Source organism: Apteryx rowi, unplaced genomic scaffold (genome assembly GCF_003343035.1).
Source record: "Apteryx rowi isolate R43461 unplaced genomic scaffold, aptRow1 scaffold_96, whole genome shotgun sequence".
Lineage (NCBI taxonomy): Eukaryota > Metazoa > Chordata > Aves > Apterygiformes > Apterygidae > Apteryx > Apteryx rowi.
The window spans coordinates 423,500-438,852 of record NW_020451271.1 but is presented as its reverse complement, the minus strand read 5'-3'; the positions used below and the strand labels follow the sequence as shown (position 1 = coordinate 438,852).

The following is a 15,353-nucleotide window of genomic DNA, read 5'->3' as shown; positions in this document are numbered from 1 at the left end:
CTAACAGAGTACACCACTTTACCACATAAAAAGGCAACAAAGAAGAATGGGAGAATATGTGTGCTGGTAAGGCCAAAGCAATGACTGGCATCTGATTCAGCTTTTTTCCAACTCCTCTTCCATCAGCTATTTGATTTCCTACCATGCTAAAGGTCTGGCCACTCTCAGCCTTTTCCAGAGACTCCGGCACGCTTTCGATTTATGTAAGCAGGAAGAAGAAAACTAATTGGCATCCTACTCCCTGCTTTGTGACCTGCAATGAGGGAGATTTTCCTTTTTAGAAACCTCACCACTGCTCAGACTAATACACTTTAAGAAGAAACTAGGTAATTTTTTTCATGTCACACTGCAGTAAGAGAAGGGTAGGTGTGTCAATAGCCTTATGACAATCTTCTACCTCAGGCATTTCCAGATTCCCCTGACTAGACACCACTGTTACAGGCTGAGAGTTGTGCTGTAGACATGTAAGAAGTAGCAGTCACAGCTCCAACCGATGGTAGGTTCTGATTTTTTTTTTTTTCCCCAACATCCAGCTTTGGAATAGTTTGTGACTTGCTAGTGTGACATTCAGTGCACTGGGAATGCTCTGGGAATCCCAGCAGATTCCCTGCTTTAACGTAGCGGCTACTGGGAGATTTGGCCACTTGTTTTCTCCAGGAGAGGGAGGATGGTTTCTTATCAAAGACAGACTTGCAGTATGTCTGAAGGACTGCCAGCTCTAATAAAAACTACATAGAGATCCAGACCTTAGTCCTGACAGGCAGGACCACAGCCCTCCAAAATGACAGTGAGTAAAATCCACAAGCTCATCTTCTCATCGTCCGAGTAACTTTGAGGAAGGACTGATAAGAAGCTGCTGACCTAGGGAAAGAGTTCGTGGAAACAGCACCTGCCCACACGACTGTAAGGACAATACGCTGATCTGTAACAGCTACACAGAGAACAGCACGTACTGCCATGCTTCTAACAGCACTTTCCTGCTCGTGTGCAGCTGCCAAACTCAGAGAGACTGCCAGCTGGAGAAGGACAGTTTCCTGAAGGATTCCACGAAAACTACTGAAAATTAAGAAGATCAGAAGTTTAGGAGCCAAAAATCCTCAATGACTGCACATTTTCAGTTAATTTAAAATCAATTAATGCTGTGGAGCGTGCAGTTGGTGCAAGGCATCCAAACTGTTCTAAAATGCACAGTACAAACTAAATTTTTTCTATTTGTGTTTTGTTCATATGCACAGCATTAGTAAATCTTTTAAAAGTTCCTTTTACAACCTTCCCTAATTTGAGTTATCTAATAATTTTTATAGCTTCTGGAAACTAGACCATTTTTTTCTCTATTCCCTTTTCTTCCAAAACACTTAATGAGTAAATTAGATAACATTGGCCCTAGTATAAACATCTGGGATGCTCCTCTGTTAACCTCTTACACTGTAAAAAATGACCATTTAGTCCTATTCTTATCTTTAGGTTTAAATTAGATCCTGATTTTGACTATACTTTATTTCTAATTGTAAAATATCATACTATAGTTTTCTGAAATATTCTTTGCAGGAGCTGTGTTAAAGTTTTTCTTTGTTAAAGTCTAAAGCCATCTTGTAACAGTCTTTCTTTCATCCACTTTTGACACACTGAATGAATCACAGTAGATTAGAGGAGTGTGATTTTTTTCTTTCATTAAATGCTCACATGAGCATCTTATCAATCTATCATCTTTTAACTGATACAGACTCCCTTCTCTCCAGTCTGTTTCTTTCCCCTGATTATATGTGAGATTAGACAACTAGGTTTCACAAGATGTTTAATTTTTGCTTAGCTGGAATCAGGTGATCTGAATCTCACCCTTTGTCATTCAAATCAGCCCAATTCCTCTGAAGTTCAGGCTAAAACAGCATCTGAAGCTGCAACCTGTTTTCTTTTGAAAAGTCATTCATTCCTTTTGCTACTCACACAGACATTTCTGCTTCTTGCTGGGCATACTCCATTCTCCAGCCCRTTGTACTGTGCCGTTTTGTGTGCAGAGTGATAAGACCAAGGATTCGCTCTCTCCCAAATACTCCCAGTCATTTTTAAGGAACTTTTTAAAGTATCTCTACTGGAAGCATCTCCTCCCCTACTTAAAATGCTTGACCCAAGCCATGTTGGATGGGGAGTCCCACTACAATCTCCGCCCCACTTTGGTTCACAGGTAGAGCAAGCAAAACTAGATTCTTAATGTCTAGTAACCATGGCTGCAAGTTTATGCATAACAAAGAAGCAGAAGATTAATGTATGTTGCATTTTATTTTTTATTTTTTTAAATAATAACTCATTTCGGTCTACTTTTGGGTGTTTCTTTTTCTTTAGAAAATAAATGTATACAGCAAGATGATTGCATAGCCTGCCAAAAATAATAGCCTCATTTTTTCTGGTATATATTATATACAGTAAACTCATGGACCTGCTGCATTTGTCCAGATTTCTTCTTCTTTTTTGTTACGCTTCATCTTCAAATGAGGTCAAGAGGAAAAAAAAATCATTAATATCTGTCAACTTCCTTTATAACCTTAAGGAAAAATCTTTGTATGATATCACACAGACAGATTTTCAATTTCCTTGTGTAATAAACAGATGCTTTAGGATTTGGATGTAATTTAAAGGTTTAAAATATCACATTGAGATTGATGAATAAATCAGTTGTGAAGACAAAAACATTGATGCCTGTTGAAAATACCTCTCCAGACAGGCAGGAAATGAAATTAGTTCCCAGTAAAGTGTGGAGATGAGGATCACTGTTTAGTTCTGCTGCAGGCTTTTTAGGACTTGCTACAGTGGCACAACGAAACTGCTAGGGCTACAGAAATCTAATTAAAGAGCAAATGTCCCTCCTGACATCGAATTAATCTTTATCAAGTTCCCTATTTTTATTTCAGTCTGGAACAAGAAAATGAAATTTAAAATTCTAGGCATGTTGCAAAACAGTTGGTGATTTTTCTCTTGAGCATTACAATGCAAAGACATTCAGCATTGTTTAATTAGACCTTGAAGCTCTCATTTTCTCGCAGCACTTTTTATTTCACCATTGTTTGTTAAGGGCTTACATAAATAATACACAAATATTTACTACAAGCCTGGTACAAGGCTGTCTCCCTGTGTTGTACAAATCTGTATTTCCAGGGCTTTTTCTGTTGAAGAAATAGCTGAAGTAATTATTGTTTACATTTTAAGCATGATCATACCTTATTGGTCCTTCACGTTGAGTTCAGGTTTCTTAAATTGCTTAGCCTTAAAAAGCAGGCTTTCAAACACCCACATTATTGCTTTTACTGTGGGTATTATCGTAGCCCTCAACCAGGGTCGGCGCAGGGTTGTGCTCGGTGCTGCCTACAGGCAGAGCCGAGATGGCCTCTGCGCGGCACGCTGCCGCCCCAGCGGCACGAGGTCGCTCCGGGGTGGCTGGTGCGCTCCGGGGCGCGCGAGGGCAGCCTGCGTCAGCCCGGCGGCAGCGCTGAGCCGCAGCCCCTCGCCTGCTGCGGCCTCTGGAGCCGGCGCCGATGTCCCTGCGCCGCCTGCAGTTTATCGCGTGAGCACGCCCGAAGGAACAGGCCCCGTCCCGGGCAGCTGGGAACTAAACAGACGCGCCAGATGCAAGGGGAAAGGGTCATCGCCCTCCTTCTGCAGGTGGGAGAAGTGAGGCCCAGAGAGCTTGAGCTCCGATCCACGTTCCCAGCTTTAACGGGGAAGTCGCAATTCAGTCCGAGTGTGTATGTACACATGCTTTGCTGGAAAAGAGCCAAAGTGAGCGGGCTGCGGTCACACCGAAGTCCTGAGAAAAAGACAGGAATAAGATAAGTCCCCACCCAGTGCTAGGCTGGCATTTTAACCGCAGAGCCACTCTCCCACTTCCAAGTTACTTATTGCTCCTGAGGATAAAAGAAATGGAACTGATAATACACTGGTGTTTTCTTCCTCTGATTTCGGGGAGCTATTTCTTGTTAAAAGAGTATTTACATGTCTGTGTCTGCTCACTTGCATGCTTCTGTACAACTGCGCTGGAGCTGCTAGCCCCATACAGTAGTTTTGTTGTATATCTGATTGACTGATGAGAGAGCACTCAGGGGCTTGGCCTGCCAAAGGTAAACCCAAGCGCCTGAGGGCAGAACATGTTTCTGTAGTTAGTTTCCTCTTACAAATAAATTAGAAGAGTCCTTGTGGGTAATGTTTTGTATACAAATCATGATGGTGATACACAAAACCAATTTTTGTGCCTTCTGTTCACACAAAACTCCCATTTAAATCATTGGGAAGTCTGCTCAGTTACAGCTTCCTTTGTAGTGTGGGGGTTGTACATGCAGCCTGATGAGCAGGTTTAGAGCCTAATGAAAAGGCGGTGTACAAAGCACAATCATGATATGTGCTTTTAATCTTATCTTATTAGCAGGACAGTAGATAAGTTATATAGCAACCCGATGCTGAATTCAATTCCTGAACTTACCCACTACTAGTGGTCTGTTTCTTGGAATCATCAGGCAAAGTGAAACTTTAAAAAGTATTTAAAGTACTGAAGTGCAGCTCAGGATATTCTCCACATGGAAGAGAATATGGAAGAAAGTTGTGAAAGATGTGCCTTCATTTATGACCTAGGCTAAAAACTGTAGTCAGTAGAGCAAGGTGACAGTGTATGAGGGAGGCATGCTAGGGCAGAGCACTGGAGGGGCTGCAAGAGACAAGCTTGAATATAATGCAGCAAGAAATGGGGATTTGGGGAAGGAAGTGACATTTTATATTTGAAGGATGCTCATTCTTTGGGAGGGAGGGGCCCAGGCAGAAACTGAGAATACTCATTATCTTGTATAAAGGTAGTATGGCAGAGCTCTTAAACCTGCAGCTGAAAATAGCTCTACCCAGCCTCCCGTCTTAATGAAGACCGTGTAATCACCCATAAACCACTTGAATTTCAAACTAAAAGTTATGAGCTATAATCCTATCTATTCTATAGATGGACTGTGGCCAGAAAGAGTGGATTTTCAAACTGGGTATTTTGGATTAAATTCAGTTTATGATTTAGCAGTTACACCTCCGGTTAACTTGAGTGGAGATTGTATAGCCATGCCCCAGGAAGGAGTTTGGTCTATTTTTATTCAGCAGGCACCAGTTGCTTTCCTACAGCATTCAAATACTTTTACCCAATGTAGTGCTCCTAATTTTACAGAAACACAGTGTACATTTATATACGGTTAACCTGAGGCACTAAGGCAGTTCAAACTAAACTTGAAATTCAAATCGTTCTCGTGGTTTCAAAACACAGCATTTAAACATCCTAATATATCGAAAGAGCTAAAAATTGTTATGACTTTTTGCATGATGGATATTTCAGGGAGCAGGTTAAGTGTATCTTTATATCTTCCACTTTTTTTCTTATCGTCTTGGTTTTAAAAAGCAAGTTATTTTGTGCTGCTTTTACTGCATTAGTCCAACAACTGTTAAAAAGCTTTGGCTGAGTTTCTGTTTAGTTGAGAGAGAAGTACAAATAAAAGAAGCAGCAGATGGTCCCTTTGTGACTGAATGAAGAAAAAGGGTTTTGAGAACAATATGTGAATAGGTGTAGTCTAATAAAACAGTCAGCCACCTGCTGCCTACATCCTTCAAAAAGATTCTGTTGCATATTCTGGGAATTAATGAGTAGTGTGAATCCTTATGTTTAATCTAAATGAAAGCTGTAAGGAGCAAACAGACCTTTTTGCCCTGGTATTGATTGAGTTGTTCTCTTGGTTTTGAATTATTCCTGTTCTTTCCCTTTTAGTTCCATCCTCTGACTGTAATAGCTAACAATTTGGTGGTGGTTTATTTTTGAAACCAAAGAAAGATTTTAAAACCTAGAAAGCACCTACACAACTTTTCCTGTTTTAGTCTGAGAACTTTACGTTTACCTGGAAAAGAAGAATTCCAACATTTTGCTGTACACACTTTTTTTTTTTAATATTGCACCCAACCTGTTGCTTGGTTTACCATACATTGTAATATATATGCTTTCTCTTCTAGGGATTTACTCTTCAGCCTGATTATCAGAGTATCATCAATCCAACATCTACAGCTGCACAAGTTGTTACCCAAGCAATGGAGTATGTTCGTTCAGGGTGCAGAAATCCTCCAGCACAGACTGTGGACTGGAATAATGACTACTGCAGTAATGGGTAAGCAGCCAGTGAATGCCACCTTGTGTTGAGCAACCTTCATGACACAAGCATCGGAGGGAGAATTTGGAAACACCTTTGTTGCCTGTTTCCCTATAGTATTTCAGAAGTTCATCTGTGAGGGCATTGTATTTATTCAGCAGTTAGATTATTGTAGGAAAACAGGATTTCAGTACCTGCGGCATTAGAAATCGTTGCCACTTTGTCACAACAGAAACGTTTTGGTCTTAGAGAACTTCTATTTGTTAGAAAAGAAAAACTGAACTCTTAGGGAAAAGGTGTAAGAAAGAAGTAGCAATATCCGCCTTTGGCTTGAGAGACAAATGGCTGAAACTGTTTCCTCCAAAATCACCGAGTAGAGTTCGCTTCTGGTGGAAATAACTGAGTTGGGCCCTGAAAACCCAGGTCAGTCACTGAGAAGTCAGGGTGGTGCAAGGGATACAAGATGCATGGAAGGGAATGACATGAAGCTCAGGAGACTGTTACCAGACAAAACACCATACACACAGGAGCTCTGTGCCCTTAGTAGCCCCTTCAAACCTTCAACTCCCATGCAGCATGGTTTTGGGGGAGCCATGTTGCTGTTCCAGGAACTGCCTGGAAACCTTTAACTATCTGAATGATATATTTGTTGAGTTTTAGATGATAGATATTGTGCCTTGGGTACACATCCTTCAGCCTGACCTCTCCTTGACCTTAACAAGAATCCCCAAGGCCAAGGCAGATAAAAAAACTCTCCTAATAACCAAGGAGTCACATCCAACACAGACAACGAAACCCAAAGCCTAAAGACCAGTTTCACCCATTACTTTTACTCAAACTCAGAATTTCGCTTGCATTTTTATTTTAAAGTTTTTGTTGAACTCAAACTAGAACTGAACAAAAATCTTTTTATGATTACCAATTCAGAATAACATCTTGACTAAAACCTGCTGACCCTGAGGCAGACCTTAGCTAGTCTGCAAAGCAGCATCRCTTTCCCCCATGCCTGTCCCTGTTGCCCCGTGACTTGCCCATGTGTTYAGCAAGAAGTTCCTGCTTCTCCACTGTACCACCATACTGCATTGATTTGTGCTGCCATCTCTTGCAGGAGCCTATGCAGCGTGCAGACTTTTATATCCACTTAAGTTGAGCTCTTACTATACTGTCCTCTGCCAAAAGGGGCCAGTTATATAAGCCAGCTACAGCTTTGATTTCTAGTCCTTTCTAGTGAGAAACAATGTATGGTCATTGCCAGAAATGCCTTCTAAGTGCCTGCTGAGAGTAACTTTCCATCAGCATAGGATTTCTCTYAGTAGACTGTTTATACCCCTCCTGTGTAGATGTGTTTGTCTCCATGAATGTGTGTGCATGGATTTAGCCCATCTTTGCTACAGCATTGACATAAATTGCCAGTGCAATGTAGCTTGCTCTGTGCTACTCCCTGACTCCAAACCAAGTAAGCTGTAAAGCTGTGGGAGAACAAAACTGGTGCCTGGGTTTCGGCAAGGAAGCAGGAGATGAAGAGTAAAGCTCCTCCCTGAGAAAATCTCTTCACTGTGAACTAAGTCTCATCAGTGATGCTTTTTCTGCTTTAAATAAAAAATAAAACAAGCCGTTTGGGATGGCAAACTGATAAATGATTCCTTTTTGCTCTGAACTGACCTGGTATCTGTCAGTAGAAGGTGAACCCAAGCAAGAACTGAATGTAAAACTGTACTAGACCCAGTGCGTTGGTGAAAGGCTTCCTGCAGAGGCAGGAAATGTTGGCTCTAGTCTGGGCTCTGCCAGAATTGTCCTAGGTTTCCTTGTGTGAGCTTGCCTAACCCTGCCAACACAGAACATTTTGGCTATGTATGTACTAGTAAATAAAATAGGCCAGGAACCTAGGCTAGCTGGCATGGCATGTTGACTCATGTCTGTATAACAAGCTCTCCTTCCGTCTAAGAAAAGTGGCCAGCCACATTGTGTAGGCAAAGGGTGCTTATTGGGACTGGTCCCTAGGCCTGTGCTAAACCTTAGCTGCACCTGGGCAGTTCTGGGGAGAGAGACAGTCAGTACTAACAACCCACTAGCACAGGTGGTCCCAGACCAGTGCTTAAATCCATGTCCCAGTCCTCTTTAGTGCAGAGACAGATTTGGCCTCTGTGTGCCACCATGGAGGTAGAGGTTTTCTTATTATTTTTCTTTATTATCGCCATGGTAATTCAGCCGTACTTCAGTGATATGCCTAGCATCAATGACAAGGAAGGGTTGTGGGGATTTTTGGAAGAACAGGACTAAAAATTTGACAAATTTAGAAATAACATTTGTTCTCTTCTCTTTGAATAGGGGCATGCAGAGGGACAAAGCACTCTACCTTACCTGAAAATCTGAAACACCTCTCCTTTCCACTGAGGAATGCAGGGAAGTCTTTTCATCATGGATTGCTTTATGCAGTCAAGGCAGTTCTGCATTTTATTAGAAAATACAAGTTGCTAAGCACTTAGGACTATTTGAGCTTGTGGGTCACCCACTCTGGAAAAAAATAGTCTTGCTTCTTTCTTTTTCTTTCCCCCCTCCCCCCATTTTTTTCTCTTTCTTTCTCCTTTCTGCCCCCACCCTGAGATCCTTTAACGGACATTGCTTTTCTTCTTTCCTGAAGGAAACTTGGACCATTCAGATTTTATGTTGGTTTTTGCTGTGAAGTGCTGCGATAGTAACTGCCTTAGCAACTGTAGATGTCTTGGATAAAAGTCCTGGATTTTCCATTGGTTTTTCATAATGGGTGTTTATATGAAACTACTAAAGACTTTTTAAATGGCTTGATGTAGCAGTCATAGCAAGTTTGTAAATAGCATCTATGTTACACTCTCCTAGAGTATAAAATGTGAATGTTTTTGTAGCTAATTGTAATTGAAACTGGCTCATTCCAGTTTATTGATTTCACAATAAGGGTTAAATTGGCAAACATTCATATTTTTACTTCATTTTTAAACAGCTGACTAATAGTTCTATATTTTCAAAGTATTTGGAGAAAAAAAGAAAAATATTCCCAAATGATATTAATTAAAAATATTGGCTTTGTCTCATTAAATAAAGAGAAAAACTAGGAAAAAACTAGCGTTGATAAAGAGCAAACACATTTATTTTGTACTGCCTAAAAATGCTTCTTTTTTTTAAAAAAAAAATCACTTTATGTGTATTGGTTAGTAAATGTCATTTAAGTCCTTTTATGTATAAGACTGCCAAATGCTTACCTGATATTTTGTTAGATGCAGAAACAGATTGGAGATGGCTAAATTATAACCTTTACATATGGCTATGTATTATTGTTTCTTCATACTGTGTCTGTATTTAATCTTTTTTTATGGAACCTGTTGCGCCTATTTATGAAATAATAAATATAGGTGTTTGTAAGTAAATTTGTTAGCATTTTAAAGAGGTTTCTTTGACGCTTTAACTTTTGCTGGCACAAATTGTTCACAACTGATGTGAATACTTTATTTAGTTTTTACAGTGACATATATAACACCAAACCTGCTTTTTTGGCAGGAAATGAAGGTAACCAATACTTATTTCTATATTTCTTTGGTTATTAAGAAAAAAAAAAGGTATTTTAAGTAATTCCCTTTTTAAAGCATTGTAGTAAGAAGTTGCCCCAAATTAAGACTCGAACCAACAAAACTAACTAAATAAAACGGCAAAATGCTGTTTCTTGAAAATTTATCAGTTTTTGTTGATTAGTCAAGTGGAATAAAAATATTACTAACAGAAATATTACCAAATATGCTTCAGCCATTTTATTATACATGCAAAAAGGTGTATAGAGATTTAGGGAGTGTATTGCAAATACCTCCTAAAGTGAAAGGTAAGTAAAACAGCTACAGGCAAAGGAATAAGATATCAAAAAAAAACAAAAAAAACAATGTTTTGGATCAGGGATAGCTCTGAAAATAGATTTCTGGAGGATTTCATCGTGGATGCCTGTCCAGTTATGAAGAGTACCACTGATCTGTATCTTCTATGTGAAATAAAGAAAGCAACTCTGATTAAATACACATTATGCAATGCCATCAATTTTTTAAAAAACAAAACAAAAACAAAGGTATGCTTGCTTTGGAATGATTTTAGGCAATGTACAATCAGAATCACTCRGCATGTAATAACTAATAAATAATGCAGATCAGATGTGATTACTCAAATGACTGTAGCTGAGAGCTCTAATTTTCCGTCTTGAAACTGTATGAGAACTTATGATTAAATTCACAGTTTATTGTTTGTCTGTTTAGTACTTTAGAAATATACCAGCACTACTAATTACCCAATGTCTTCTATTTATTATATTATAGTAAACTACATTTTCCACTCATATTAATTCAAAAGTAAGAAGATAATTACTGGGGATGAGAAAAATCAGCTTTGATTTTGACAGGCAGGTTTCTTTTTTCTTTTATGGAAAAGAACTGTGTTATCTCCATTTCTTTTAGAGCAGGTGTGCAGTCACATAAAGTTGTTAATTTCAGTATCCAAGCAGAGTTCAAAATACAAGAAAACTTTAATGTAAATAAAAAAAAAATACATCATGAATAAAATACTTATTCTGTATGAACCTCTTGCTAGTTGGTGTCTGTTAGTCTGTAAGAACTTAAGCCTCCGGTGTGTTTAGCATAAAGCACCTTACCAGTTCCAGCAGTTTCAGTGGGGCTTTGTGCCCGGGCTCTGCTCAGGAGGAACAGCGCTATTGGAAGAACAGCAAAACTGGCCTTGGTTATACTGAAGCCACTTAGTTCCAGAGGAAAGATCCAACTTTGATGCATAAATGTCAGCTCTTCATGTCTGACCTTGGGAACAAGCAATAGTTGCCTGCCAAGGGCAATCTGTCACTTGTTTTCAGCTGCATATTGACAGACACAGGAGTCGATAGTTAGAGCCCAGAAGGTTGAGATCCTTTTGTAAGCAGGTGAAATGCCACTGAAGTTCGTAAAGAGATGACCCATCCTTTGCTGAAGCAGTGTGGCTTGGGCACCACAGTAACACATATACTCAAGCACTGGTCGCAAATCACCATCTGTCATGAAGATGGTAATGAGCGCACAGGAACAAAACAACCTACACATGTAGTAAATAAACACGGTAAAGACATCTGTCAAAGTGAAAGAAACCAAGGGAAATAGTCTTCTATGATAGGAAATTAATTTATCTTTTCTGATGATTTTTAAATAAAAAGCGGTATGTGAAATGCAAGGTTAGCAACATAGGCACTCCAGAAGATTTAAATCCTGTGTGCTTGCAAACCCAGGTAAGCAGAGGTTTTGGAAAGGAAAGACAGTTGGAATTTATCTCTTGAGATCAGTGCCCCATTCTGGTGACTGGAGTCCCAGTCTCTCTCTTACCAAACTCAGAGAGGTTCAAACAGAAATCCGGTCTGGCTGCTACCTCCTACCCAGAGACCTAGAAAGGGACCTGCTATAGATTTTTTTTCTCCCACATTCTCTCACAGCCAGGACGTAATTAATGTGTTCATGGAGGGCCTCAGCCATGCACAATGAAACTTAATGTATTCATGCCCACTGCTCGCTCTCTCACCAAATATCGTTTCCTGATTCCTGTGGCATACTCTGCCAAATATTCCCAGTGAGGCTCGTCTGTAAACAGGAAGCCCCACAATAAAAGAGCTCATTACTGGAACATAAAATGTGGTCTTATGACCTTCCTCAACCTTCTGAGACTCCATCTCTCAAACTGAACTACCATCTCCCAGACCATTCTGACTGGCGTATCTGTCTGTTCTCACCCAATCCTGTAAACATGGCAAATCTGTGGAGATGTCTTTGGGTGCTCCGGGGAAATGGAGTAGCTAACATTTTTATTCCTTATTATGTGAGAAATAAAAAGAGCTGTATGTAACCCATACATGAGTTACACCCCAGAACTCCCATTGATATATAGGTATGGATGCAGATAGACAGAGATGGAGCCATTATCCTGTTAATTATTTATTTGGTGTCTTCAAGTCTTTTTGCATTTAAAAGAAACATTATCTGGTGTGTATTAAAATATGAGCTGATGGTGCTGGCAATGCTGCAGGAGGTGCTCAGCACCTCAGAGAACATGAGCTCCTGCCCCGTGTCCGGTCTCACCTACAGCATTTGCTTTCCTTTGCAAAGTCGTGTATTTTATTATTACCCAGCAGCATGTTAAATCACAGCTCAAATGCAGTTTGCATTCCGCCGACAAGAGGACAAGTGAGAACAATGACTTGTAGCATTTCCGAGTCTGTCACAGTTACTGCCTAATTAGAGAAACCTACTAGCAAACGTGCATCTGCATGGCTCCTACCACTGTCATCATTTCACATTCTACTAAGGGCTTGCTGCGATAGACACTTTATAAAGAAATTTCATTCAGGCTAACACCAAGCTGGCAAACATGTAATTGGCTCGAAAATAAAATAGGGGAGAAAAGGAAAGACAGGAGGGGGAACAGAAAAGGAGACTGTCCTATTCTGAAAACAGCCATGTGCAGAAATCTACAGTATACTGCAGATAAGATCCTTACCCTCTGACAATTGTGTGTTTACGACAAGTCTGAGCATAATTGCTCTGATGCGCTGTCAAGAAAAGATTAATTTGGCAAAGATTAGTATTGACTTGCTGTTTATTAAGGCTTTTAAACAGCTGTATCTGGCAACATTCCTGTAAGTGCCTGTCATGTCTGAAAATCAGGCTCACACCCGGGTGCTTGCCAGCTGTTCCTGAACAATCTCACCACTTCGAGTATCTTTCTCCAGGCCAAACAGCAGGAGCAAAGTATTGCCAAATGAGTCTCTCCCGTCCTGTCGCTTTTCGGGCCTTCTGAAAGCTACGGTGTCAGTTTATGGCTTGATGGCTGAGCTGATAGCAGCTACCGGAAGCCAGTTGGGTGGTTAGAGAGGTGCTACACGAACCTGTCCCGTGTGTGGAGAGTGGGTACTGCTGTTCCTCCCCTCACAAACAGAAAACCACAGTTTGCAACTGTTTTAATGCAAAGGGTTTTTAAAACTGTTACTACCTATGATCAAAGTTTTTCAAGAGACAGAATTCTTCCCCTCGGGCACTGCACACGCACTGTGGGCTGTAATGGATAAAGCCAACACAGTAGGATGATGTGTGAAAGTACGGTAGACACCATTAATCTTCATAAAATGAGCCAACATTTTCTTCGATGATTTTTTTTCTCAGGCTGCAGATAAACATTAAAGCATACACACTAAATATCCTGGGTCAATGGAAACCTGTAAAAGGAGAGATACTGGCTGTTTGGTTTTTTTTTTTTAATGTTACTTAAAAAAGTTTAGCTTTCATTATAAGCTTTAGTAACTGGTTCAGAAACAAATAATGCCAATGGAAAGAAGGATAAACTGCTGCAGCTAAACGCCAATACAAATAGCCATGTGTTACAATTAAAGTTGATTTGGCCTTTCCAATAGAAGTCTGATTTTTCTGGGATTAATCTCGACCTTTTCAAGTTGCATCAGGCTGAAATAAGTTGTCAGAACAGATGTGAATTTTGTTTGCAAAGGACAATTGTAATCCAGAAACCCTTAGAACATCAGCATTTTCCAGACTGCCAGCCAGCTGAACAGTTAGGATGTGGACAGGAGATACTAAATGCCCACAGCACGCAGAACCAGAGGATTCATAACAATGTCTAGAGGCTGGAAGTTTAAATCATAAAATTTCAAACTGGAAATAAAGCACGATTTTTAACTCTGAATTTACCAAACAGCATGGTGGATACACAACCACCTTAAAATAAAGACTTTAGATCAAGGATGGATACCTTTGTAAAACGTATGCTCTTTAGCTAAATCAAACACAAGGCTGGGTGACACTCCATGTGCCACTGTTTCACAGCAGGCTGGGCACACATTTTATAATCTATAAGTCTCTAAAGGCTCTAAGAATCACACATTTCAGAGGTTACTCTAAATTAGCTTTCTAAGAAGTTTTGACTTACAATCTGCAAGGCTCCAGTATAAAAAAAAAAAAAAGGAAAGAAAAACAAAAAAGGAAAACCTCTAGGGAATATTCAGACATCTCACACTTTGGTATCTAGAGTCAAAAACTTCCCAGCTACATGCACGGCATATATGCTGACCTTGATACTTGGTGCTGGGTTTCAGTGGAACTAAAAAAGCCCAGTGCCTTTCCAGTATGTGGGGGCAAAAAGATCTATGGGGGAAGCAGTGGGGCTATCCAGCTTAACGTGTCAGCAGAGCAATCATGGCAATATCAGCCCTCTGAAGCCACAGCCTGCTGGCTGCTTTTGTTATACTGCCTTTCTTTACAGTGAAACACTTGCATCCATATTTATGCCATCTGATGCAGTAGTATTGTTAAATACTGAAGATTCAAGAGAGATTTTCTCTACTGCCTACCAAAGCACTGTTTAAATGGAAACATTAAGGTCCAAAGTTCATTCAAAAGCATGTTCTCACTTTAAGAAATAAGGCTATCTGATGCCTTAATTAGTATAGTAATACTTCATATTTTGATATCTACTTTTGCTCACAGTTCTGAAATAATGAACTGAGCCTCTCCATTCCTCTGGCATACAAGTATATGTTATTTCTTGTGTCAGCGAGAAGAATAAGCAAGATGGTAAATAATGTGCCCAGGGAAACAAAGTAATTTAGAAGAGTAGCTGAGATCCAAGAGTTCTGAAAAGCAGTCTTCTGCTTTAGTCATAGCTAAAGTTCAACAACTGTGAGACAATGCTCCAATTAATGAGGACACCTTTAATTCAGGTGAGTTTTTACAAATAATAAACAGGGGATGTTTCCAGGTTTTATTTCTCTTTTGTTATTTTTTTTTCTTTTTTTAGGTCTTTAATGTACAACTGAGTGATATTTTCAAACTTGTATGTAAACTAACTTAAAAATATTAAAATAATAAACCAAAGATGTTCCAGTAATCTCTGGTTTTATGTAGCTGGAATTTGAGATAAAACTGCAAATCTCATGAGACTGGTATGTTGACTATACTATTCTTATCCCTGAAACATCTTTATTTCTCCCTCTCTCACCTTCTCTTTCTGCAGAATTTCATCCTAGAACCTGGCCAAGCCTTCTTCCTGCCTCACTTTCTGTGTCAGATGAAATGAACTATATACAGCCACGCATCTGGGAGACTCATAGGACCTGCAAGGGCAGAGCCATGCCAGCTGAATGGGACTGTCCTGTCA

At 39.9% G+C, this 15,353-nt stretch overlaps 1 protein-coding gene across 1 annotated transcript in view; it reads left to right on the top strand.

Annotated features, from left to right (window-relative positions):
* Positions 1–9,168, top strand: part of TOX (thymocyte selection associated high mobility group box) — a 220,762-nt gene extending 211,594 nt beyond the window's left edge. The window contains exons 8-9 of the mRNA XM_026054696.1: positions 6,016–6,167; positions 8,478–9,168. Of these exons, the coding sequence (XP_025910481.1) occupies positions 6,016–6,167; positions 8,478–8,514 (189 nt within the window). The 3' untranslated portion in view covers positions 8,515–9,168. The remainder of the gene's footprint in view (positions 1–6,015; positions 6,168–8,477) is intronic.
* Positions 9,169–15,353: the final 6,185 nt, after the last annotated feature.